This window comes from Ambystoma mexicanum, chromosome 10, assembly GCF_040938575.1.
Source record: "Ambystoma mexicanum isolate Mex_15411 chromosome 10, UKY_AmexF1_1, whole genome shotgun sequence".
Lineage (NCBI taxonomy): Eukaryota > Metazoa > Chordata > Amphibia > Caudata > Ambystomatidae > Ambystoma > Ambystoma mexicanum.
In genome coordinates, this window is record NC_090932.1 from 1,408,329,469 (window position 1) to 1,408,357,195 (window position 27,727).

The 27,727-nt window shown below is 48.0% G+C and overlaps 1 protein-coding gene across 4 annotated transcripts in view; it reads right to left on the reverse strand.

Annotated features, from left to right (window-relative positions):
* Positions 1–27,727, reverse strand: part of USP30 (ubiquitin specific peptidase 30) — a 1,160,327-nt gene that overhangs the window by 746,831 nt on the left and 385,769 nt on the right. For 3 of the 4 annotated variants that reach the window (XM_069619452.1, XM_069619450.1, XM_069619449.1), the window contains exon 3: positions 10,465–10,647. The exons of the other annotated variant lie outside the window; for it this stretch is intronic. In XM_069619452.1, the coding sequence (XP_069475553.1) occupies positions 10,465–10,647 (183 nt within the window). The remainder of the gene's footprint in view (positions 1–10,464; positions 10,648–27,727) is intronic. 4 annotated transcript variants of the gene reach the window in all.

The window sequence follows — 27,727 nt, forward strand, 5'->3', positions numbered from 1 at the left end:
ACTTGTTGGTGTTGTGCTAGAGGATGGAGCCAGTGGGGTGGGTGATGTGGCGTTGTTCCGCAATAGCGTTCACTAACATGTTGATGGACTCCACCATTGTTGACATGATACTATTGCTCTCCCTCACACCTCGCCAGGTGGTACACCGCCTCCGTGGCCCTGCCCAGCAACCGTGCCGTGTTACGGGATGTGTCCTGCATGTACTGGCGCACGAGTTGTGCCTAGGTTAAGTATTGCGTCACCAATGCATGCATTGCCTGTTGTCTTTCCTCCATCCTGGTGAGGCGCCCCTCAATGTCTCGTATATGACTTAGTCCAGGTAGTGGCATGGGTGGTGGGCTCCGAGGGCCTGAACCCTGCATCTTCCACATGGCTGACCTGAGTGTGTCCAGCACACTGGCCTCCACACTGCTTTGGACTCCAGCCACTTGTGATGGTGTTGCAGGCTCATCCTGCTGCTGGGTGCGGGGGACAAAGGGTCATCCTGCTGGCTGGGGTCAGGGGAGACAGGGTCATCCTGCTGGCTGGGGTCGGGGAAAGACAGGCTCATCCTGCTGGCTAGGGTCGGGGAAAGACAGGCTCATCCTGCTGGTGGGTCAGCTTGGCAGCAGGTGTTGGTGGCTGCTTGGCAGAAGATGTTGGTGGCTGGCGGGCGCTGCTGGGCTAAGAGTGTTGTGGCATGCTCCAGTCTTGTGGTGCATGTGCTTGGCTCCTGGCTCGAGGTGGTTGATTTCCTGTGGCGGGGACGTGCCCCAGTGGGCCTGGATGTGGTTGCATGTTCCCTTTCGCTGACAGATGATGTGCCTGTGGGGGACAGTGAAGCAGGGCATCAGTAATGGGTGTGGATCCATCAGACAGACAATAATGCTAGTACAGTCCGAGTCATGTGCATTGTCATGGGCAAGGTGGAGGGCATGGCATGGTGCACACATGAATGTGTACTGGGAGCAGTGTGGGTGCATATTTGTAGTGCATCCATGAAGTGCGCAGTGTCTGTTGCCTGGGGTACTAGTGTTTACTGGTTTGGATGTCATGGGCATGCCACACGAGCTGTGTGACATGTTGAGTTTGATTGTGAAACTGATGTGTTTCACTTGTGGCCGTTGCTGCGTTGATGGTTAATCAGCGGGAAGGGACAAGGTGGGTGTGACAAGTGTGACAGGTGTCAAAGATTTGTGCATCTTGTCATGAAGTGGCCTTGGCCATGTGGTGGGTCGGCGGTGACAACAGGAGTTGGACATTGTCTGGGTGATGTGTGTCTGTGTGCATGCAGATGCTACTTGTGTGGCCAATACAGAGGTCATGTGGGTGGTGTCAGTTGGTTTTGTTCTAGGTGTTGCAGCCAGGTACATTGTACATGTGTGAAACGAGGTTGTCGGTGGGTGGAATGGCAGCAGGGAACAGGTGCCACATACTTGACATATTGACTTGCATTGGCATTGGGGCTACAAGGTGTGCCATGTGACTTTGGGGTTACTGACACTCACCGGAGATGTAGGTCGTCCCACCTCTTTTTACAGTCTCGCACAGTCTGGGGTGTTGTCCCAACTGCTGAGACTTTACGGGCCACATCCTACCATATGGCCTTCTTCCGTATTTGGGCTTAGCGCATCAGATATGCGCAGAATACCTCATCTGCGTGCTCCACAAGGGTGTCGGCCAGCATGTTCAGTTCTGGTTCACTGAATCTGGGTTTGCGGCGACGGACGACAGGTTGCCTTGCAGCCATGTTCTTCTGTGTCGGTATGTGCTCAGAATTTGAGTGTCACTCCTGTGGACTGAGGATTGCAATGGATTGTGTTTTTATAATGGCCGCCGGTGCATTTCCTGTTCCGGTGCAATGACGTTATTTCCAGTGCCGGTAATAACAGCCCTGGTAATTACGGTCTCTTCAGTGTCAGAGTCTGCGGCATAGATGATACCGGTGTCAAGGGTTTTGGGACAGTTACAGCTGATTCAGTGCACGCTGATTCAGAATCTACCGTAGATTCCGGCAACAGTGCTACACGGAAGCACCGGCATGCCGGTAATTATTTACTTTACGGCAAACTCGTAATGAGGCCTATTGTTTACATTCATTCCTAAATAACAATACTCTAACTTTTTTAACCAGTGTCTCGTGAAGTAGCCAACGCTTGAACAATTATTTTTGTTTTGTCTACATTGATAACTAGATGATTCACTATTGCATAACCCTCTAGTGCTCTTAACAGATTCTGGAGGCCTTTAGGGGGTTTTGCCATAAGAACTAAGTCGTCGGCATATAATAACCATGGAAGAGATGTGCCCATTTTTGGAGAATCTGATACCGTAGCTTTGAAGTCTTTTCCAATGTCGGCTATGAAAAAATTTTAATAGAGCCAACGCCAGAATGCACCCCTGCGTAAGTCCTCTTGCAATTCGAATGGGTAATGTGAGCTTACCATCTTGAGAGAGGCGATTTGGACCGAAGTATCCAAATAAAATTGCATAATTAATGCTTGTATATATGATGGGCACGCAGCTTCTTTCATTTCTCTCTCGGGACTGAATCAAAGGCCATCTTAAAATCAACAAAGGCCATGTAAATGGGGTGATTCGAAGAATGACCTTGAGCTTTGACTATTGCAATAGTTAATACATTTACTGCAGTTCCCAGTCCAGGTACAAACCCTGTTTGAAATTCATCTGCCAGGGCCTTAGATTTTATCCATTGGTTAAAGTCTCTAAGTGATAGCCACGCGTATAGCTGTCCTGGAACATCCAATAATGCTATCGGACGGTAGTTAATGAGTACGTTACCCTTTTTGTATATCAGGATCACAATAGATTTTTTCCAGGAAGGTGGTATTGGCTTTGGTTTCAATATTTGAGCAAATATGAGGGTAAGTATTGTAATAACCTTCTAGGTCAAAAATGTGCGTGTTCAGATCTAGGTGGTTGGTTTGAAGACGAGTGCTGAATTTGGCCAAGGATGCGTCTGTCCATCTAAACCTGTTTCGACCACCTGTTAAAGTTAAGTGGCCATGATGTTGAATGGACGGTTTCAGACGTGTTTGTGGCCATTCCCAAATGAGACTCAGGATATCATGATCACTTTGTTGCTGTGTAATAACCTGAAATTGTTTGGTAGCTTGAAGCATACCATCTCGTACAAACAAATCAATGATTGAAGATGAGGTGCCTTTTCTCCATGTAGGCTGCGGAGGGACGTCTCCTAAGGTGGCTCCATGTCACGATTCCTGCCCCTCATGTCCCCAGCCTTCCAAGATGTCAGGCTGGAGCCAGGCCACAATCACCTACATGGCCCTCAAGGGCCTCTCCATCCCTCCAAAGACCCACTTGGAGTCAGACTTGGCGCTTGTGGCACCAGACTAACTCACTCCCATAGGATAACATTGGGGATTGGACTTGTAGTGCATTGATGGGGACAAGATGGATGCCCCCACATATTTCGGTTCCCGGAACTGCATGTGCAGTCTAGTCTTTTGGGTGTGGTTCAGCCCAGAGACACCTGGGATACCCAGAGACTATTTAAGCCACGCCCAGGCTGAGAAACATGCTTTGTGTTTTCTGCACCTGCAGCGTGACACTCGCCGTGTTCGGATCGGTCTCCAGTAGGCCTGCATCTTTCTTCTGCGCTCAGCTCCTGCAAGGACACCGTTAGGAGCAGCCTCACCTTGCAGCGCTTCTGCCCATCATTCATCGCTTCTTCTGTTCTGTGGGCATCTTCGGCGGTGTCATTCCCATCCGGCACGCTGCTTCCTAAGGAAAAGGGAAAAGAACAGAAAAAAGGCATTAGTAAGCATTCAGCAAATCTTTGCTTATTTTTTAAAGACTGTACAAGCTTCAAACGCTTACCTGAATCCCAGCCGCCTGGGGGAACTCTGTCTCCGGAAATTCTGATCCATCTGCAAGAGGGAAAAGACCCTCCAGGTTAGCGTGGAAACATCTAGAGGCGCCACAAACTGCGCTTACTCACTGCATTTCTTCTTCATAACCGGCATCCACGCTGAAAACGTCGCGGCACCTAAAACACACAGAAAAAGAACTCAGTTCAATACAAATACGAAAGGGTCGCATCGCGCACCACGCTCTCACTCACCTTCAGCGCTACTCATCTCAGCAGCATGTCACCATCCCCGGATGCCGGCCATCAACTAAGGAAGGAAAGGAACTAAGTTAGAGAACTGTTCAAAAGACTCATTATACTTACCTGTCGGACTCTTTGTCAGGTTCTCACATTGTGTACCTCACTTTGACAAGGTTCTTAGGAGAATAGGGTATGTCAAATACCATTCCAGGAAAGTTAGAAAGGGAAGGTGGTTGAAATATTAAATAAATTCTGTTTTGTGAATAGAGCATTTCTTTTAGTTTGTTCTATTTCCCTTAACTAACTTTCAATTAGAAAGATGAAATGCCCCCAAGCCAAGATGGTGGAACATTTTCACAACAGTGATTGGTTTAGTTCACAGCATGCAGCATTGTGATGTCATTAGAATGTTAATAACAATTCTCAACTGCCTTTCATTAAAGTATGCTTCAGAGTAGGTCACATATTAGTTAGCTCCAGTAAAATTCATTTAAAGTTTCATTTTTAAGGAGAGTAATATCCTTTTAAGAGTTCCAATAATATAGTAGTAATTGTAGTTAAGTAACAGGAGAAGAAGTCTGCAGAAGAAGAATTCCAGTGAGATTCAGTTGCTGAGCCAGAGAAGAGTCAAGTTCCATGAACATTGATAAGCTAAGTGGACTTCTGAATTTTTAAGCGAAGACTAAAAACATTTTGAAAAGTTAATTATTTAAAGACTTTCAATTGAGCATTTTGTTTTTTGAACAATAGAATCCTTATATTATTTATTAAGAAATAGTCAAGGAATCTTTAATGAACAATATATGAAGAAGGTTCAGCAATTAATTTTTGTGTACATTTGATCTTTCTTTAATACTAATAAGGCGCGCGGTTCGTATCGTCGTGTTTAAAACATTTAACCTAATTCTTAATATATATTTAACGAACTTCAGGTTCGTCTTGTTTTCGAGCCTGCGTCGCGTATTTCAGTGGATTTGCAAGCGCGCTTTAGAGGAAAGGACCTAACGACGTCACGTGTGCGTCGCAGCCATTTGGATTTTCATTGTTTTCCTCATTTTTTATTTGTTGCTCGTAACGGAAGAGAAATCTATTTAAGGACAGTGTTTTGCAGCCTGATTACGCAGCGTTTTGCGAGCAATTGCTTTCCTCCTTGATTGAGAGAGTATTCAGAAGAAATACATGTGTAGCAAGAGACATTTATTGAAAAGCACTCCGTATGTGAAATTGGAGTATAAAAAGTTTAAAGCTGAATATTTTACAAAGATTTTTCAGAATACAAAAGGTAATTACCTACACATATTTATACAGTATATGATTCCTAGAGCATACGGTAAAAGGTATAATAGACAATAGTAACAACAATATTTTTTGGGTATATTTTATTAAAAGAGATCAAGAGAGCAGAAAGACAAACAAATAGAAGAGCTATCGCTAAGAGTATCTACAGTCAACATACATCTTCCTGAAGCAGTCTATTGGCAAATCAAGCTTAGGCAACAGGTAAATGTAAATGGAGAAAATATAATCTAGAGAGTAGTCAGTAGTGATTAGAAGATTGATTTATTTAAAGTTGTATTTCCTTTTTAGGAACATCCCATCTGAGTCAAAACTTTCCGAGAAGACGGTCTGAATTACCTGCAGTGGGAGTTCTTGTCTTTTGTTATTTTCTCCATTCCCCTTTCCCCTTGGGTTTGCCTGGCCAATAGTTTTAAAGAAGCAGGATTGTTGAGCAGGCACTACTTCAGTTTCCTGACACTCTTGCCAGTGAAGTAACTAAGCAGCAACGAGCCCGCATCAATCAACGCGCCCCTGTGCTGAAAGCAGGACGGAGAGCACACTTTCCAAGAAAACAAGGTGAGCTGTGGATCAAAGGGAAGGGTTGGACCCCGGGGAAGAAGGGGTTCAAGCACACAGAGACAATAGAGAGTTAAACTCTACCAATCTTGTGTTTCAGGCCCAGTCCCCAGTCGAGTAGACTCCAGGGAAGGGTTTGGGGTCGTAAGAGGTCAGAACAGGCTGAGTGACGTCCCCGTGGATACCAGTTGAGCGTTACACTCCACTGATCATTTTAAATTGTTGCTTGGATCATCCAACATTTGTTCTACTCCTATGAATTTATTGTCCTTAATGGTTGCATGGTTCCAATAGAGATTCATATGGGCTAGGTTCCGAATGGTTCCCGTTACAAGTCTAACCAATTGTGTGAAAGGATTAGGGGAAGCCCATGATTCAAGGGAAATTCCTCAATTAATCTTGACTGCAACCATCAGACCTGCTGCTTGGCGCCCCAAGAGCATTTTTATTATGGCTGGAAGCGTCAGCAAAACATGGTCATCCCATAGTGATGATTCGGTCAACCATGTCTCTTGAAGCATGATAATATCCGCTTCTCCAAGCGTTGCATTTTGACCCATCAATAAATGCCTAAACCCTCTAGTATTCCAGCTAATACGTTTATAAGACACAGCTATCGGGTTATCGAATTGTCATGTCCTATATGGAGTTTTAGAGTTTTGTGCCATAGTTATTGTAGATATTTCGGCGGTATTGCCCGAGGGTACATAATTAACTTGCCTATCCGTATTTGATATATCTTGATGGCATGTGATTTTAAGAATATTATCATGCATGTTACTGTCGTTATAAAAACGATCCTGGCTCAGTTCTAGGTTCTTGCTTGTACATTTAGGCGTGTCTTGAAATTTGAGAAGCTGATCATTCATGTGTTCTTGCTCTAGGAGAAAGCCCAGATTGTATAGATGCAATCTGGCCTGCCAGAGTGGATTTACCACTATGCCTGATTGAATACACAATCTGACTTTGCCTAGGTCAGTATCATTGATTAATTCAACTTGTGTGATGTCTGAGGATTGTATGTCTTCCAAGATCAGAATATCACTGAACACATTCAGTATGCTTGTTCTGTTTAGGATATATTGTTGTTCTGGTCCCCCTCTACATTGCAACATCAGTCTAAGACATTAGTTTTGCCTGTGAGTCGTTTCTAGTTGCTGATCAGACACTTGGGCTTGTTTTAAGTTGGGGATGGGTGCTGATCTATAAATCTCTCGTTTTAGGTAATTTGAGTTCCTTATAATTCTTATTATCAGTTTGTTTTCTCGATTGATTTGCTAGAAAAGGATCCCACTGATATCTCAATCCCCTGTCTTTTCTGTTCTAAAGTAAGAAAGGCAGGTAGTTGCGATTGATCTTTAAGTTTGTATAAATCACAAGCAGTCTTACTGTCATTGTCTGTGGTAGCAGATGGAAAATGCTTTGTTCGGAGCTGAATTTAATACTTCTGCTTCATGTATTAATTAATCTAAGGGTTCTTAGTCAAAATCATTGGTCTAGTTGGGCAAGCTCAGGGTTTTGAGGAGTTCCCCTTTTGTTTCTGAATGATCGTCTTATTTTTCCTAGAAGCTACCATAGTTGATCATAGTGAGGATTTTAGGGGAGTAGTTAGCGACTGAATAAACGTTCTGAAACCAAATTGAACTGCCTTTGACCGCAACCTTTGATTTATTAAAAACTTTTTTTGGTACATTTAATTTTGTTGTTTTTAGTAGCAATATTTTTGCTTACAAAAATGTCAAAGGCAGGTTCAGTTGCTGAGAATGGGAATTCTGACACTTTCTCACTCAGATCTAGAACGCCACTATCAGTAGGTTCATTTATATCCACAATGATTGGAGCTTGTACAATTTCAGTAGTAGTAGAACTGGATGTTCGCTGGGGTGTCTGCGACTGGTGCAAGACCACATTTTGTGTGCACTGACAGATTTTTGCCCTCTGGATATTATTGTTAATAGCCTCATGTCTCACTGCAAGAATGGCAGTTAAGTCAGTCAACATGGTCAGTCAACGTGGTATTTTGGGTAAGGACCTTGGCACCTAAGGCTTCATATAGTCTAGCCAAGGATGTCAAGGTCGTGTTCATTACAGCAAGCGTGATTTCGATCATATTCGAAGAATCTTGTCTATTGACCATTGGTCTTCTTGGAGTAGGATTTGCATACAAGATGTGAGAGGATACACATCAAAAGAGTCAGCATATAGGATAGGGAAACGAGAAAGACTGGGCGATTGAGGACCCTGCAAACTGACCTGTGCGTCTGGGACTAACACGACTTCTGGGATTTTTTGATTGCTTACGACATTCGAAGATGTAAGAATGATCTTGTTTCCTCTTAGATTTGGAACGTTTGCCAGGTCCTGATCACAACCACTTTCTCTCGTATCACATGTCGCATCCGAATTATTAATTGACAAATCAGAGTTTTTTTTCTGAGTGTATCTGAAGCCGAGCAGTTACATTATTAATGTGCACGACTGTTGTCCCGATTTCAGTTTCAGTGATCAATACATCCTCGGGCAAAATTGGAACCGACGGCTTTGCATTCAATGTAGGAGCAAAGCCGTCATGGCGGTGTCAGAAATTTCAGTAAATCACATCAGCATGTTCTGCGCCAATAACATGACCAACTGAACATGGTGCAGTATTAAGCACATCAATAGTAACTGTATCAAGATCAGCCATCGGGTTATGGTTGCACAGTTTGCAAAAGTCTCGGATGTCAATCGCTTACAATGGAGTATGTTAAGAGGTGGAGCTTGCAGTGCGCCGGCTCTGTGGGTTTCTTTTGCAAATTAATTGTCGAGTTGCGATATTCAGAGTTTTGTACATCAAGTTGGCTCAGCATAGCTGTCTTCAAGGTATAGAGTCTGGACATTCAGAGTGTGATTATGACACTTCAACCAGAGTGGTCGCAATGTGAAATATCTGTTGACTTTGAAAATGCAGTGATAAACAAAAAAGTGTCCAGGCTGCAAACAACTCAATATGTTGTATATATCACAATTATTTATGAAAATTCATTTTGTGCAAAAAGAGGCACGGAGAGTATCTCAAATGTGGGTTAATTTTTGTATGTAAAAGATTTTTTTATATTTTTAAGCATACAGACGCAAAACAAACCCTCCTAACCCTCCTGCAAACAGCGCCTCGATGCTTGTGGGTTTTTGAGAGCTTTATAAATTCAAAAATAAATAAATGATGCCCCAATATGGTTTAAAGATCTATGTTCCCAGTGCTCTCTGAAAGACCATTTTTTGCCTTTTGCTGATTGAATTCTGTTTTTTCTAGCCTCCCAGTCAAGATGGGTGGGGCGGTAATAATGCCAAAATTGTACACTTTTGGCCTATAACGAAATTAAATATTTGAATGACACTATGGTATCTGTTATTTTCCAACTTATTTTTATGAAGCACAATATTGTTGAAAGCCAGACATGGGGGTGAGGAGGGGAAATGGAAAGAGGACAATTAAGTCATGAGTATTTACCCAGGATGTGGCAAGAGGTTGGAATCCTGGATAATGGTGTAGTAGTTATTTTCTCCTGATTGTGGCTGCTTTTCAGGGCACAAGTAAAGGACACATGCGGCAACACCTGAACAGACTGCCTCCCTGATGAGTGCGATAGGCACGAAAGCGCTTGGAAGAGGACATCATCTGGACTGTGGGAGGTTGAATGAGCTGGAACTAGAGTGCGCCCCTCATACCCCTTGGTTTGCAAAAATATGTAGGTGCTCTGGACTCCAGAGGGGTAGCACCCGGGTGACACATGCCCCACTTTGGAGAGCCACACTATTGGTTTTCACCCCCCCTCACACACACACACCAACTAAGGGATTTACATTTTGTAATGGGAGGGAGAGTTGGTTCCTGGCTGCCTTCATGGACTGCTGCTACCAGAATTCCCTGAGGCTACAAACGTGCCCCAAACAGCAACACCTGAACAGACTGCCTCCTTGATGAGTGCGAGAGGCACGAAAGCGCTTGGATAAGATGATCATCTGGACTGTGGGAGGTTGAGTGAGCTGGGAACCAGAGTGCGCCCCTCACCCCCGGACCCCCTTTGTTTGCAATAATATTATATACACACACATTCTAATGGTAATCAAAGCTGTACAATGATATAATTACTACACACATAAAAAAACCTAAGGAATGATAGCCGGTATGATAGTGCACTGCATTGATCACTGCTGGCTAAAAAGCTGGAAAGCAGACAGGCCCAAATTGGCCATTCATCCTTTTGCGAACAAATAAAGGCAATATAATATAAATTATTTAAGTGCCCAAAAACAATTACTTTGTGTCCATTGTCAAGATTACTTACAAATTATTATTCAGACACATGCTCTATGGTTCATGATACATTTAGGATAATATGAATTTAAGAGAAGACAATAATGCAGAGCAATATTTTTGTTTTGGAACTGTTCCAAATGTTTTATGTGCTAGGCAAGATTCATTTACTATTAGAAGTAATTGGCATGTTACAGGTTCTGCGGTTTGGTGTCTTCCATGCCACAATACTTTCTCATACCTTTTAGAAGATGCAATAAAGTCAGAGAGAGATACCGAGACTTTGTTTCCAGATTCCGATCTGTGCAAAACTGAGCTGTGAATGTGTCCAACCATTTGATGAAAGAGGGGCACGCAGACAGGCCTTGGAGCAGAGAATTTATGAAACAGGTGTTTCCTAAGTTGAGCAGACCAGGAACAAGTCCTAAACAATAAATTAGGAGACTTATTTTCAGCATTCCGGTAGTTATACAATTACAAATCAGTGTACCAATGTTTTAAACCAGTATATACAAGGTGTCCCGATCAAAAACATGCTGCACCAAGGACAATGGTAACACCACCAGTGGATGACCCACACTATCTCAAGATCAGCACCCAAAGGACTACACATTAAAGAAACAGTTTTTCTACTTTGTTTTGCAACATGCACAGACTTACCTGTCCAGGAATGATGTCACCACTCTTTGAACTCCGCCTCTCTCCCCTATTGTAAACAGTGCCAAATAATTTGGCACCATGCTTGACAAACCATTTCCTTACCTATAAATCATTAATCATTTCAAAGGCACCAACTCAGCGCCCAGAAAACCATGAAACATCCCATATATCAACCAAACCCTTTGCGTTGTGTTGCAAGCCTCTAATTCTTTCTAGTCTGTGCTATAGAAACGTCACTCTTGCGTGGCTCCCAAAACCTGCCTGCTCCCATAAAAGTGGCTTGTCTTGCACTTGGCCCTTAGCTCATTACCTAGTAAGGCTCCCAAATGAAACCTGCTGTAGATTTAGATTTCCACCCTGAAGGCCCTTGATGTGAATGCTTGCCAGACAAACTTGCCACCTCAGGAGGTTATTTATTGGGCATTTATAATGTGCCTATACAGCAAAGGGTGTTTCACGGCTCAACAAAACAGGGGGTGTAGGGGGAGTGGGGTGGCAAAAACTGTCCTACTAGGCCTTGTGACATTCGGATCGTGCAAGTGCATTAACAAGAAGTGCAGAGGGGCATGGGGAGGTGAGGGGGAGCGGGGGGGAGTACAAGTCAGAGCAGGATCGAAAATGCAGGCCAGGGAGGAAGTGCAGATCAGAGTGGAGAGTGCTGAAATGCTGGGGGGCTGGGGAGGCTAGGGCTAGTCAAGTGATGGGGGGGTGGGGACAGGTGGACAGAGCCAGGGGAAAGCAGGGGAATGAATATCCACATGCTAAGTGCGAGGACCGGGCTGCCTGGGCGAGGAGGACCTGGTGCCCTGTAAGAATCCGAAGGAACCAGGCAGCCGCTCAAATGTGGCAGATGGCGACATTAGCAGTGGAGGGGGAGGGAGAAGGAAGAAGAGAAAAGGAAGGGCTTGAGCTGCTTCCAGAAGGTAAGGAGATCCTGCTCAAGTCTGAGAGGGACAGGGAGGCCATTCAAGAGGCAGGCTCCAGCGGAAGAGCGAGATCTACCCCCCACTCTCTGCTTGGAAAGCATCTGATCTGCAAAGAATTGGAGCTAGAAGACTGAAGGGCTCTAGCAGGGAGGTGCTTAGGGAGAGAGAGAGTTGGATGTAGCAGGGCCCAGACCCCAGAAAGCCTTGTGGATGATGCAGAGGGTCTTGAACTTGATGCTTGCAGCAACCGGGAGCCAAGGCGGAGATTTTAGGGTTGGAGAGATGCAGTCCCTGGGCTTGAGGCCAAGGCTAAATCTTACAGTTCTATTGTGGATTAGTTTACGGGAGAAATTTGGCAGATTGAGGAAGAGGCTGTTGCAATAGTCCAGTCTTGAGAGGACAGAGTTCTGGAGACATCGAGTTTCTGGGGGGAGGTGAGGAAAGGGAGAATGCCTCAGAGGAGGTGCAGCTGACAGTGGCCCTTCTTGGTAAGGTCCGTGATGTGAGGAGAGAAGGAGAGGAGACTAAGAGCACACCAAGGTTTTCTGCCTCACACGAGGGTCTATTGACAAGGAAGTGAATCTCATAAAGGCAGACGTTCATACCATAGCTGACAAACAATGGGCGGGGAATCCAAAAATGTCACTATGGAAATTGTCTCTTTTGCACACCATGAAAATCTTGGAATTGAGGGCTGAAGATACAGAGGGATGCTCAAGAAGAAACAATATATGATTATTTATATAGCGACTATATACACAATGCGTTTCAAAACGCTTCAAGCAAGGGAGGGGACAAGGGAAAATACGACGACATCCTTACAGGCCATGAACAGTAAGGATGTGAAATTAACTATCGTACTCGGCCTAACGACATTTCCGATAGTTCAAGAGCTAAGACATAGATAAGGAAGGAAGGGGGAGCGGGGGAAGGAAATGGAAACAGACATGCGACTACCGTACTAAGCCTGACGACATTTCTGGTAGAGCCGGAGAAAACAAAAGGTGAGGGAGAGGGCTGCAGAAGGGAGGGGAGGAACAAAACCAGCGACTATCGTACTAGGCCTGACGACATTTCAGATAGTGCTGGAGGGGAGAAGGGGGGAGCAGACTAGATTGCTATTATACTAGGTCCAGGGACAATTCTGATAGAGTAAGTGCATAGAGGAAAGTAAGGGGAGGAGGGGAGGAGATAGGAAAAGGGAGAAAGGGAGATGAGGAGAGAACAGAGAGTAAGCAGTGAAAAAGAGTGGAGAAGCAAGAGGGGAGAGCGAATACAATTGCAGAAGTCAGTATGAACACATAATGTTGCAAGACTGGATACAAGATGAAGATGGGGACAGCATGATTCATGGCAATCATGAGAAAGGGTGACGCACTGTAAATCAACAAAGTCCATAAAAGTCAAATCCAGCATCGAGACAGTGATGGTGAAACCAGTATGCATCAGGACAGACTCCTGCAGAAGTAGGCGGCAGGGGGAGCAGGGTAGAAGACTCAAGCAAAACCGGTAACACCTGTGTGCGAGGGCGGGCACAAAGGAACATCATGGGGGGGGGGGGCAGAGGGGTGGGGATGGCCTGTGGGGAAAGAGGGAGTAAACACATGTTGGTGCATGCTTACCTGCTGTCTCACCAGGGGTTCGGGCCCTGGATCCTCCTGGGCCGAACAGTTCCAAAGAGGAATTGCCCTTTTCTTTGTCTGCCCTTCGGATGCCTGGGTGGGAGACGCCATTGATCTAAGAGTTAAGAGCAGGAAGGAAGAGGCACGGCTAAGACGATGGGTGGTGCTTAGGCCAGGTGACCTAGATCCACTTGCACCTGCTCCCCATCTGCAAAGGAAAAGAGGCTGGAGGGCTCCTTAAGTAGGGATATGGGTAATGGATCTTCTGGAGGGGGCTGAAGATGGAAATGTGGAGCTATTCCTGGAACAGTGGTCGAGAGAGTCCTTCAGATCGAAGGTTATCTCCTGTTGGCTTGCTGTGGAACAAGCCCATATGGTACAGGCACAGAAAAACCTCCTTGTGAGAGACCCATGCCGATGATAGCCAGGATTTTCCATTTCAGGAAACACGATTAGTTCTATATGCTGCGTGACGTCTGGGCACGATCTCTAAAGATAATAGCTGGGTGCTGGTGTTACCAGACTACGCGAAACACAGTCAACATCTACATTAAAGCTTCGATGAGATTAAAGGAGACTTGCAGGACCACGACATACGTTACATGCTATTATAGCCTGTCAAACTTAAAATAATTCACGGTCAACGGCAATGGTTCTGTGCTTTGCTGCAAGAAGAGCGGGGATAGTTTGATTCAGAGGGGAATCAAAGCTCCAGTGCACAAATGATATTGAAAAGCAGGAGGAGTGGTGGACAACAATATGTGAGGAACCGGTTGAGGGTCACTGAGAAGAGAACATAGGGCCATCAACCGAACTCTGAGAAAGTTCTAGTTGCTGAAGATGGAACTATACAGATGGCAGGGAATGATTGGAAAGACATGTCATCTGGTAATCATACGGCTATGGGTCCAAAGAGTTGGGGTCTTCCAAAGTCTCTGCATCGGTCTATGAGTGACACGGAGTAGTGGCATGCTTGCCATTGTGTCCTTTGAAGCCTTGGTGATTTAGAATAAGATCAGATTGTTATGTGTGCAGGTGGACAGGGGTGTTCCCAGGGGGAGAATGTTTGTTTTGTTGAGTGTGGATATGCCGCCCCTCTGTGGAGAATTCTACCATGCAGCCAAACCAATGATGCATGCATTTTTGGACACCTTTCAATGGGGAGTGTTAAGATAAAGTTGTGGAATGTTAGGGGCTTGAACAACCAGGCAAAGAGGAAAAGGATAGGAGCATACAGTAAGCAGTGGCATGTACTAATTGCATTCCTACATTCCTACAACGCTGCAGATCACTGGACCCTCAGGGCCTCCAATTCAGACACCCCCACGAGCGCTCAACATGAAAAGGTAGCAGACCTACTTGAAAATCTCCTTTGGGAGCTTCCGGAGGAGGAGATGAGGGCTAATGATGGTGCATTCAAAGTCGTACAGGGAACTAAGGGGCATGCTTGGGACAAGGAAATGGACAACGCGAGATAGGGTGTATTTCGGGGATATGCTGAAATGGGATGGAGATTCTGGGCGGGATATGGAGCATTGTTTGCATGTGTTATAAACTGTGATTATTTTAGTGGTATCTTTTTTTTAATCCAGAGATTACCATAACAAAATATCAAGTTTAGGACCGAAGCCTGGTACAACACACAGGTATTGGTTAAAGTAACAGGTCAGGGGACAGGGCAGAGCCCATCAGTAGGGAGAGGTGAAGTGCATGGTGAGAGCCCTTATTCCTACCAGAGCCACTCCGCTGTGCCTTTGGTTATTGAGGTTTTCCCTCTCTGAAATGCAAAGGAGAGGAGTCAAAGAATGAGTGGAGCAGGGGCGCCTGGGTAACAAGGCAAATGAGGAGTGAAAGCAGGCTTAAATAGGGAAAGTAAGATGGGCAAACAACAGTCAAAAGAGGTGAAGAAACCGCTTAACGGGTCACCGGCCCATTATATGTTTAGGCTTTTTAACAGTTTGCCATGTGACTTTTTGGACTCATGACATTATATGATGCATATGATGCAACAAAACAGTCAGACTCAATTCCTGATTGAGGGAGTGTTTAACTTAGATAAACTAGGAGCTCCAAGAAGTTACGAAAATACCAGCAGTATTTATAATTCACTTTTTCTTTTATCTACACAAATGCATAAAGTGAAATTTTAGTTTCATTTTCTTTCTTTTTCTGGCTATGTAAATGTAATATGTGTAAAGTTTGAATTTTTTCAATCTGTATCACATTAAAGATTATTATTATTATTATTATTATTAAAATACCAGCAGTACAATGTTGATTGTCCTCAGCTAGAAGAGATGTTTGGAAAGTCAGGGGATGAAGAGAGTAATGCCCGATTGAGAAGTCAAATAAACATCTTAAGGGGTAGGAGAGCGCTAGAGTGAGGCTGAATGTGCCCACAGATACTAGAGAAGGAGGGACCCCTGGATGCGAGTAGGGCAAAGGTTCTGGATATTGAGACACCAGAGGATTTACTTGATTTTTTTGTCAATATGGACAGACAACAACTAGAGAAAGGGCCAATTGTAGAGGAAATTTCCCCGATAGTAGCCACAGTACCAGAAACACTGGGGCAGAGTGGATGGGGACCCAGTGGAGCGCCACCACTCATGGGACCTCCACCAGCGTACGATCCCTCAGTAACAAGGGGAGTGAGAGTATACAGAAGGGATTCACATACATTTGAAGTGCCACTCAGACAAATACCATATACACAGGGAGATGGGGACAATCCACAGGCATCGACAGTCCATGTACCATGGACACTGGGAGACCTTAGGACATTAGCTAAATAATTCTCTAAAATAAAGGGAAGATCCACAATGATTTGTGGAGGAATTACACACAATAATGCAGTGTTAAGACCCATTGTGGGCAGACATGACTCAACTTAAAAGACTAGTGATGCCACCAGAGGGGAGACAGCGATTAACGGAATAGGCTGTTTGGCCAGCCGTCGATTCAGGCTCAGGGGACGTCCTGGTGCAGGCAAGGGATAGGATAGTGACGATGGTCGCCAAGGTATGCCCCAGAAAATCTGATTGGGCAAAAATATTGAATTGTAAACTAAATAAGGGCGGATCACCAGCCTACTATTTACTGAAAGTGCTGTGCACCCAGCACTCGGGTATTACAAAATGGGAAGATACAGTGCAGGAAGCTATAGCCAACTCTTTTGTTGCAGGATTGCTCCCGACAGTACAGATGCAGCTTAAGAACACATGGATAGGATGGCAGACTAAACCATTAATGTAGCTAGTGGTATCGGCAAATCATTGCGTCACTTGCCATGATCAGAGAAAAGAAACGTTTGATAATAAACTTATGACATTACAGATGCAAAGTCTTCAGGGACAGCAGCAGGGAATGGGAAACTTTCAGGGGAACCAAGGCCAAAAAGGGGGCTGACCTAGAGGCAAAGGTCAAGTGGCCCTGCAGACAGATCAGAACCAGCAGGGAGGATAATGGAGGCAGCCGAAGCAATCAAGTTAATGGGGACAGTTTGATCAACAACAGGCATGGGCAGGACAGGGTCACTAGGTGCAGAGGGATTGGAATACCCAGCAGTCTCCTAGAGCTATTGCACCAACCCCATTGATTTATAATTATTGTAAGCAGGAGGGCAATTGGAAAAATGAATGTCCATTCAGACCGCACGTAAGACAATGGATACTGGGGGGAATCCTCCCAAGTATCACACAAATGCAACCACTGGGAGGACAGGTCCGGAGACCTACCCAGCCCATGGTCCAGATGTTCCAGTTCCCAAACTCAAACTCCAATCCTTTTATCCCAGAAACCCCACAAGGGCAAGAGGTACCTGTAATTGGGTATTGACAATCAGAAGTGGAGTGGACTCTAGAAGAACTAGTGATAGTAATTGACCAGGAGGGTCCTTATGTACAGTGGCAGGTTCAGGGAATACCAGTACCATATCTGGTAGATACGGGTCCAAACCTATCAGATTTACGAATGAATACTTTTTCACACATCCCACATCTGGGGAGACAGTAAGAGGAGTAGGAATATCGAAAACCACTGTCTCCCATGAATTTGTTGAGAAGAGATTTGGCTGTGCAAGAAGAGATGCACTATATACTACACTCCATACAGGTGTTTCCAAGGGTGCCTGCAGAAAATACAGGTGACAATGATGGCCTCACTAGGTGAAGACACAGAAGGAGGAGTAACAGATAGAGAAGCAATGGTCGGAGGACATATAGGAGTTAATTGATCCACTACCAGGGTGTTTATGGGCTACCCATGACAATGAAGTAGAATATATATACATACAGCTGAACCAGTAAGGATAAAAGTAGCTGCCCCGTACACCCCATTATCCAATGAAACCGGAGACAGAGGAAGGAATTACTGCAGTGATCCAATCATTTTTGAGTCAGGTAATCATCGTTCAGTCTAGCAGTATTTTAATACGTCTATTGTTCCCGTGAAGAAACCCAGAAAGGGTGTATATCGTTTTGTAAAAGACCTTCATGCTGTTAGTGCCATGGTGATACTTTCCTTTCCTGTGGTACCAAACCCAGCAACCATATTATCATGCATTCCACCAGACGCAATGCATTTTACGGTTGTCAACTTATGCTCAGCTTTCTTTTCAGTTCCCACAGGAAAGTCAGTATTTGTGTTTTCATATGGGGGTCCAGTATACGTGGAACAGTGCACCCCAGAGGTAAACAGAGTCCCCCAACCCATTTCTCACAACAGTTAAGGAAAGTTTTAGAAGACCTAAAATGACCAAGAGAATCTGTGCTCTGTGAGAAACTTGAAGGTATTCTCACTCCTATTCCCCAGGGATCCTCTGCGCAGGTGGCCAGGGAAAGGCCATTGCTCTTGGATCCTGACCCTGGGTATTGACAAGCGAGGGAGGATCACTTGGGTGGAGGGTCTATGGGGACAGGGAGTGGGATACCCTTGGGCGAGACATGGTACCTCCCCCTTTCCTGAATAATGACCAAACCAACCCATTCTACATCTTTACAGGGTATTACAAACCAACTCTGTTGAATTCTTCATACAGGACTATAAAAAGTACCGAGATGAGGAAGAGGCAACTAAGAGCAGTAAAGACTAGTTGCTTTCACCACTTAGGTACTTAGACGAAGAAGAGGCCTGCTGAGAGCAGTAGAGGTCAGGCATGTCCCCTTCATGATGGTCAGGCAGGGCTAATTGTGAACTCGCACATGCAGCCTATTAAAAGGGCTGCAGGTGTATAAAAAAAGAAGAAAAGAAAACACCAAATGACTGTAAGAGAGGGAATGGTGACAAAAGCAGTGGCAGTGAATCTGCAGCTACAGAGGCATCAAGAAGAACAGCGATGCATGTGCATCATGCTTATGGTTCAGGGAAGAACAGCCCAGGAGCTGGGGCTCTGTGGAACCAAGGGAAGCGTGAAATGGAAGCCCTACTGGAAGGCTGCCCATTGATCTACTGCTCTAGGTGCTCTTTCTCCTGGGGCCAGAAGCCGACCCAGGAGTGCCTGAGAGGCAGGAGGTGGAGCCCTGAAGCAAAGACCTGAAGCCGGGAAGATCTGACCTGCAGGAACTTGCATCAAAAGCAACCAGTGAGTTTTCGAGACAAACAGAAACCCGGTATGCGAGTGGTTGATGCTACGCATGAGAATATTTTGTATCAGAGTGATCGCGTGAATGGAAGGCATGTTTTCGAAGGTCTCTGATTAGAATCAGAGTACAGGGAAAAAGTCTCACTGCTAAAAAAAAAGTGTATAATACCGAAATTGAAGATCTGGCCTCTCCTACTAAGATAAAATTACAATAGCTCATCTGAAAATTATGGCAGATCCGGTTTCAGTCTCTGAACCCGATAACATTGAGGACCCCCCTAGTGAGGATGCTATGCTTTTTTTTTGTAAATAAACTTTTAATTTATTTTAACAAAGCAGGAGCCACAGTGAAACAAACATTTTGAGAAGTCTAATAATCACAGTTATGTTTATCTGGTAACCGCCCACTCCAGTTCCCACCTCTGCCTCCCGCCCCCCGCCAAATCCCCACACATCTTATCTTTGAGTCACTTAACAGCCAGCAGTCCTGCAATGTATGGGAACCACAGTGACCCTAAAGAAAACGTTCTATGCTCCTGAGTGTTGGGCACCGAGCTCAGAGTACCATTTGTTCCAGGACTTGATACCCATAGATATCATGACATTTCAGCCACTCACACTCTATTACTGCACTACCCCAATGTATTGCAGCTGTGATGTGTTCCATGAGGTATATAATCTTTACTTTCGTAACCCCTTCCTCCCGCCTCGGGGGTGCGCCCTTTTCCAGTGTCTAGCGAGGCAGGCTCTGGCCGCGAACAATAAAAAGTGTACCATGTGGGGCAGTGGTCACCAATGATCATCAACTCTCACCAAACCGAAGTATGAACATTGGGTCCAATCCCCGGGTCACCCCTTCAACCTCTTTAATCCAACCTAGGATCTCCGCCTAAAAGGCTTGGACCTCTCAGCGCCCACACCACATGTGCCAGAAGTCCGCTCGAGCCACACATCCATGCCAACACTGGGGGCTCAAATCCCCGAACATTTTGGACAACCTTACCGGGTTGCATTGCCATCTATGCAGCAGCTTAATGCCATGAAGCTTGAATTGGTAGGACACGGAGGTCTTGAAGGCCCTCCTGCACATTAATTTCCACAAGCCGTCGTCCAGTTCCTGCCCCTGGTCCCTTTCCCACTTTCGGCTGAGACCCTCCGCTACATTCTCCCTCACACCCACCAGCGCCCCATATCATTAAGAAATTAGTCCCCTCATGCAAGTGTGAGTGTCCAAGATTTTCTCCATCTGGGTAAAATCTCTCTGGAGCAAATCCTTCCAGTTCTCAGCCATGAGGACACCCTTCAACCTCAAATAGAGAAAGACCGGCAGCTTGCCCACATTTAGGGCTGTCTCAAGGTCCTGAATCCCCACAAAATGCTGTTTGACCACAACTGGCCCACCCTTGCCAGCACAACCTCAAACCATCCTTGGTATCTCTCGGGTTCAGGGATGTGGTCCCAGATCGGCGGGGCCAGATGTGGCTCATTGGGGTGGGCCAGGAAGTGACCCCACCCTCATAGCACTACCACATCTCCAAACATCACAATGGAACCCCAATTTCGGGTGCTCCCTGATTCTCCTGGGGACCCTTTCTCTGGGGACCCATTACCACTCCCCCACTGTGGCAGGACATAGATGGTCATTCTCCAAGAAAACCCACTGTTTATCTGCACCCTCCTGAAGGTGTGGCACCATTGCCCTCAATTGGAAGGCCTTATAGTACAGGGTTAACAGCGCAAAGCCCACCCTCCACCCCTGTTCCTTGGGTAGCACCATCGATTTTGTCCCTGCCAGAGAAAGCGTAGCATGCGGCCCTTAGCCTCTCTCAGAAGCTCCTCGGGCCTTCACCGGTAGCATTTGGAAAAGGTATAGTATCCTTGGGAGGAAGTTCATCTACAGAGCATTTAGCCGCCCCATCCATGAGATGTTATGCTGCCCTCATTCGACCATTTCGCCATACAATTCGTTCAATAGGGGAGCAGGTTTGCCCTGCTAAGGTCACTCAAAGCCCTCGTAAGGTTGATGCCTGAGATAACTAATGCTCTCCACCTGAATGTCCATCCCCAAACCCCAGAGAACCCCCACATCCCTCAAGCCTTCTCCAGCAAATGGGAACAGGGCAGACTTCTGGCGGTTCACTCTAAAGCCAGAGATGGACCCATATTTCTCAATTAAACTCATTGCCTTTGGGACCGAGCTCAATGGGTTCTTTAGTTGCAAGAGGATGTCATCGGCATAGAGCCCCAGCTTAAACTCCCCCCCCCCCACCACCACCACAATGCCCTCCACTCTTGGCTTCCCCCTCAACTTCTTCACCAATGGTTCCATGGAGAGGGGGGATTTAACCGGGGGGGCAGCGGACAACTTCAGGGCCCTCAAGAGCCTACCACTGACCGTCACCCTAGCTGTGGGTGCGGAATATAGTGCCTGAATTCCCTGCATCATCCTATCCCCGAACCCATATCTCCGAAGGACCCCATAGAGGGAAAGCTCACCCCAATCTATCAAAAGTCTTCTCGGCAATTAGGGACCATGTGCGGGACCAGCTCGTTAGCAAATGTCTCAAAGAATCTCACTGTATATCCGTTGTCACCCGGCGCTTTCCCTATCTTCATCAACCGGATCGCCTCCTGTACCTCCTTCCCCGTGATGGGCCCCTCCAGCTCCTCCATCTCCCCCCTGGTCAAAGACGGCAGGGGAACTCCCTGCAGGTACTGCTCCACCTGACTGTCACCCACCACCGTGTCCTGCTCATAGAGCTCCTCGTAGAACCTAACAAATTCACCCAACACTCCCATCGTGGTTGTGTGGAGCTCTCCCGATGCATCCTCAATCCACTCCAGTCACCGGTCAGCCCGCTGGCCCCTCAAACTGGATGCATCCACTTTGTTCCCTTTTTCATAGTAGCGTTGCCAGAGGCACTGTAACCCTGACACCACCTTGCCCACCTCCAGTTCCCTCAGTTCCTGTCTCTGCGTCCTGGCTTGCACCAGAGCCTCTCTTGAGTGGCCCCCTCACCGCCTGGCCTTTCGGACCAGAGATCTCGGATTTCTCTCCTCAACCTGTCAGCTGGGAGTGTCCTGATCCTTTTCGTCCACGCCCACTCCCCAATCAGCAACCCCCTCCATGTCGCCTTTGCTGTTTCCCAGACCATGCAGGTCTCGACCTCAACTGTATCACTGTATGTGAAAAAATCCCCTAAAGCTTTCCTCATTGCCTCTAAAAAATCCTCATCCCTCAACAGCATATCATTGCACTTCCATAGGGATTCCCTTGTTCGTAAGCCCACCATTGAAAATCTCATTATGACCATATCATGGTCCGTCCAACTGATCAGGGTGAGGTCGCAACTGGTCACTCTCTCCATGTGCAGCCTCTGGATACACCAATAGTCGATACTCGTTCTAGTGCCATGTACGGGGAATAGAAATGTGGAGCCCAAGGTCTCTGGGTGTAGCTCCCTCCAGACATCTAACACTCCCTCCCTTGCCAGGATACTTCAGAGCCCACGCCCCACTTGCGGGCCCCTTCCCTCCATCAGGCCCTCACTGCCGCTTCTGTCGACCGTGGCGTCCGGCCACTTATTGAAATAGCCCCCAAGGAGGACCACGCCGCTAGTCTGCCTCAATAATTCCGCTAAAGAATCTTGAAAGAATAGGAGCCGACCCTGGTTTGGGCAACATATAGAGGCCAGAATAATCTGAACCCCCTCCAGCATGCCTGAAATGAGCAGGGCTCTACCCCATCCGGAGCTGTCCATGGAGCAAAATACAAACGCCTCCCTTTTTAACCTTGCCAGAAGCCCAGAATACCTGCCCTATCTGCCCCCCAGGTGGCACCTCTCTTCATCCGCCACCAGCCTTGTTTCCTGCAGGAGCATAATATCCAACTCCTGGTTCCAGAATTTCCTCAACACCAGTGAGCGCTTTGTGGGTGAATTCAACCCTTTAACATTTAATGTAACCACCATGAGCACGTCCACACGCCCTTCGTCATCCCTGTGCACCATTGCTGATGCTCCAACTAGCTCTAGGCCCCACCGTTGCAGTGACATCCAACATTCCCCCCGCCCCAACTAACCCCCCACCAACTACCCCGCGTCCACACCCCTCCATCTCCATCTCCATCTCATCTCCCCTCCGCTCCCCTCCTGTTCGAGCCCCCTCTCCTCCCAGTTGAACCAGAGATGCCCATCAACTGATGGGCCACCAAGGATGACTCTGCCATGCCGTCCATCCCAACTATCACTTCTCTCCTCCCCCACATTGAAACCAACATTTGAGGTCATGGGACCGTCCGGACCGACCCTTCTCTCCTCTCCCACTTTCAGGCCTATATCTGAGGCCGTCCAAAAACTTGTTTCCCCATCCCACACTTAAAAACAAACACTTAAGGCCATGAGAAGGCTTGTTGCATCCAAACAGAGTGTTTCCAGTCACTTCTCCGGGGGTGGGGTGTTCAGTTTCTTATACTTCCTGCCATCTGGCATCTTTTTCTTTGCCATGAGTTCCTTCCTTCGCTCCAAGTTCGCACTCGTCTGACCCTTCTCTGCATTCATATCTGGGGCCGAAGCCACCTCTCGCAGGGACTGCAGCACCTGCTGTGCCTCCTGGCCGTTCGTGATTTGTTATTCCGTGTCACCCAGGTCGAAGCACAGGGCGAAAGGGTATGACCAGCGATATCGGTGGCACTTTTCTGTCAGCCATTGTGTAAGGGGCCAACAGTCTCTTCTGGATGACAAAGTGAGCCCCGAGAGGTCTTGGAACACCTTGATCGAGTTCCCCTCATATTGCAAGGTTCCTAGGCGCTTCGTCCTTTCCAAGACTTCCACCCTGACCTTATATCTAAGGAAGCGAATGACTATCATTCTCGGGCCTCCACCTCTGCTGCCACCACCTCTGTGGGCTCTCTCCAGCTGGACTGTCTTGCCTCCCTCTGGGAGGAAAAGAGAATTGATCAGGCCTTCCACCTTCCTTCCCACATCTGCCGCCGTCTCGCTTTTCTGCTCACTCAGGCCCAGTATGTGCAGATTGTTTTGGCGCTCTCGGTTTGAGGTCATCAACCTTCAGAAGGATGTCCTCTTCCAGAGTCTCTAGATCTGTCAACCTAGCTTCATGTTTTATCTCTAGAAGGTCTACCTGTAGATGGTTATCCTCCATCGCCTCCAGCTTGTCCACCCTCCTCTTGAGGTCACAGATGGGGGCCTGAATATCTCCCCTGATGGCTTTAATCTCATGGAAGTTGTCCTTCAGATCTTCCCTCGTTAGACGCGGCAGGTCTCCCTCCTCACCCTATTCTCTCCCTTTGCATCCTGTCTCCATCCTAGGTTCCCTTCTAAAGCGCTGAAGGGATGATACTCTCTGGGGACGTCCTTCTCCAGTTTCTCTGGTGCATGGATGCAGGTGGGGTGTTGGGGCTCAAACTCACCCGTCCACCCTCTCCTTCTTGTAGGCCTCTCTGGGCCCTTTCCCCACAAACTTCAGTCACAGTACCCCAGTCTCAATCATGTGCGGCCCCCAGCGCCAGTTAACCAACTTTGCACATGTCACCCGGCAGGTTCAAGGGGGGGTCCTTTGGCCTGCTGGGCGCTGTGTTCTCCAGTCCTGTCTTCCTCTCCACCTCCTTGCCCTACTTCAGAGCCTGGGGGTGCAAGTATTTGTGGAGTCTTATTGGGTATGCGCCCCTTCCTCAGTGTCTGCAGCCCCTCTGCCCCTCAACTAGGGGGCCCTGTGCCCCTGAACTCCTCTGGTGCTTCCACTGTACCCGCCCCCCCCAGACCTCCAGTCCACTCCAGCCAACCCCACGTTGGTCCAGCACGCACTCGCCCCCACTGCAGGCTCCACTCCAATGGTCCACTGGTCTCCTCTGCGTTGCCCGCTGAGGGTCTCCTCTCTTCATGGGGTCCTGGACCTCCCCTCCCCCCCCTGTCTGTACCTCCTCCTGTCCCCCTTTGGGCTTCCTGCCCCTCACTCCCCCTGGGGGGCATCCAAAATTTCAGGGTCCCTCTGTGTGTTGGAGGGGGCCCCACGGCTGGTGTTAACCAGTCCTGCGGCCTGCCACATCTCCCACCTTTCACTCTCCCGCGGGGGTTGGCAGTTTTTACCTCAGGGGCTGCTCCGTGCTGGAGGGGTGCCAGCAGCGTCCCTCCATCGTCTGTATCGGGATGGCTCACCCCCTTACCTCGATCACCATGGGGGGGTGAGGGATGCCACCTCCAGCCTCCGGGGCACCGGCTCCTCGCGCCTCACCGCTCCGTAGCCGGGAGACCGGCACTCCAGAGGCCGCCCGTCCCTTTTCACTGCTCCGGCTGGCTTGATGGACCTGTGCTACTCCTCCCACAGTCGGACCGCCTGGGCTATGCTGCACAACCCCAGAGCTCAGTGGTCCCGATGAAGCTATAACCGCACCGCAGGGTTTTTGGTGCCTTAAAGCTGCAGGGCGCTCAGCCGTTTCCCGGCCTTCTCACAGGGTCAGGCGGCGCTGGTCGTCCGCGTTTCTTCTTGTCCATCAAACGGGGCCCCCAGCTCAAAGGAGGCGCCACACCATAGCCCTTCTGGGGTCATGTGGGCTTCTCCGGGTGTAATGGGGCCGGTCTGTTCAGGGGAAGGAGGCTCCTCTGTCAGCCACAGGACGATTGACGGCAGAGCAGGTCTTCATGCGACCATCATGGTCCGCGTCCCCTTTATGCTATGCTTTTTAATGTCTCCATTATTTCTGAACAGACTACGGAGGAAGTCCTCAAGAAGATGCGCCCCACTTTCTGTAATGATGATACTTTGGCAGTTAAAATCATTTTAAATACCATTTGCATGGTACCATTCCTAAAGAGGTCAAGAAGGTCGTAGTTTCTCCCTTGCTAAAGAAGGCAGGTCTAGACCCTAAAAAGTTTAACTATAGACCCATTACTAATGTTCCTTTTCATTTGAAGATCATGGATCGAGTAGCCACCATTCACCTGCAAAAACATTTGGAAGAGACTAACATCCTCTACTCCAGACAATCTGGTTTCAGAGAATATCATGGCAAGTTGATTGCGTTACTTGATCTCCAGAGTCCAGAGCTAGATGATGGACAAGAACAAGGCAGGCCTTCTGAAGCTTTGACATCCTTGACCACAAGAAACTTTTAGCCACATTGTCCTCGGTAGATCACTGCTCCCCCTTAGCTGTGAAATGGTTGAATTCCTTCCTGTCAGACAGGATGTCGAGAGCGTGTTGGGGCCAAGCATCCTCAGAGCAATTACTGTCCACTTGAGGTGAGCCTCAGGGAGCATGTCTGTCCCCCGCACTCTTTAATATCTATGTATGCCCTCTATGCAATATTTGGAATAAAGCAGGCGTCATATTCACACAGTATACTGATGACACTCAGTTGTTGGTGGAACTGAGTGGAAACTACATTGAGGACTCAAAGACCATACAGAATATCTACCAAATTATAAGACTGGATGACTCAACACTGGCTCTGCCTCAATAGTGGAAAGACCAAACTACTGGTCTTCGTATTCCCCCAAGCGAGGTCGAAACTGGGGCTGGGGTATGCGGGATTTGTCATGGATGGCCACTCGATTAAAACTCTAGACCAGTGATTCAAGATGGCCGGCTGGCCGCCCACAGGGGATAGACGCACCGGCAGAGCTCCCGGGTCCTGAAACTGGGGAATGCCCACCACCCAGTGACTGAGACAGGAATCGTGGCAGTGGACCAGAGGCACAGACATTGTGCAATTACCCGGCAGAATGAAGCAAATTGGGAGCAGTGCAGCGGTCCGTCCCCGGCGACTGCCGTAGCATTGGAGCAGCTGAGTCAGGCTTGAGGATCGGGGAAGCTGAGGAATCCTGGCGCGTGGCGTTCTGCTGCGCGCCAGTGCCAAGGGAGGAGGAGCTGCAGCGAAGGCCGGGGAGCGCCCAATTGTGCGGCAGAAGAGCGGGTCGCGGCCAGCTGCGGGACTGCAGCTCGCCCGGGTCCATTAGGCTCAGGAGGAGGCGGGGCGGTGCACAGCTGCGCCGGCGCCTGGAGAGACCTGAAAAGGGTGCCGGCCGGCCACAGAACTCAGGCTGGGGGCGCCCCGCAGGGAGCTGAAGGCCCCATAGACAGCAGCGGAGGCACGGGGCTGGGAAGGAGCCCAGCGGGTGCCCCCTGCGTCGGCAGCAGTGCAGTGAGGAGTGGAGGAGCTGGCACTGAGAAGGAGCAGAAGGCGGCCCCATCTGGGGCCGCGGAAGGTACTGGGCAGCGTCGCCGAACAGGCCCAGCAGGGCAAGCATCGTGGGGGCCCACTCTCTGCAAAGAAGAGGGCGGGCTGGCAGATGGCCCCACAACAGGCCAGCAGAGTAGGGAAAAAAGAGCAGCGCCAGGCCAACAGCGCAGAGGGGCTGAAGGCGATCCTGTTGGGGGATCTGTAGAAGGGGCCACTAGCGGCGCTGCAGTGATTGCCCCTAGGAGAAGGGGAACACTGATGACAGAGGTGCTTGGGGGAAGCACCGGACCGGGAAGCTGCAGAGGGTCCAAGCCTGAGAAGGGAGGCACTCAAGTAGCACAAAGGAAGAGCAGAGCACCCAGGGTCCCCGGAGCCCGTTAGCCCTCCTGTTAGCCCCCCGGTCCCCATTAGGAGAGAAGTCAAGTGAGGGTGTCTCGCCCACCACTGAAGGGCCCCTATCGGACAGCCACCGGGGCAAAGCATAACCCCCCCACAGCCCAAGGAGGTGTGGAGCATTG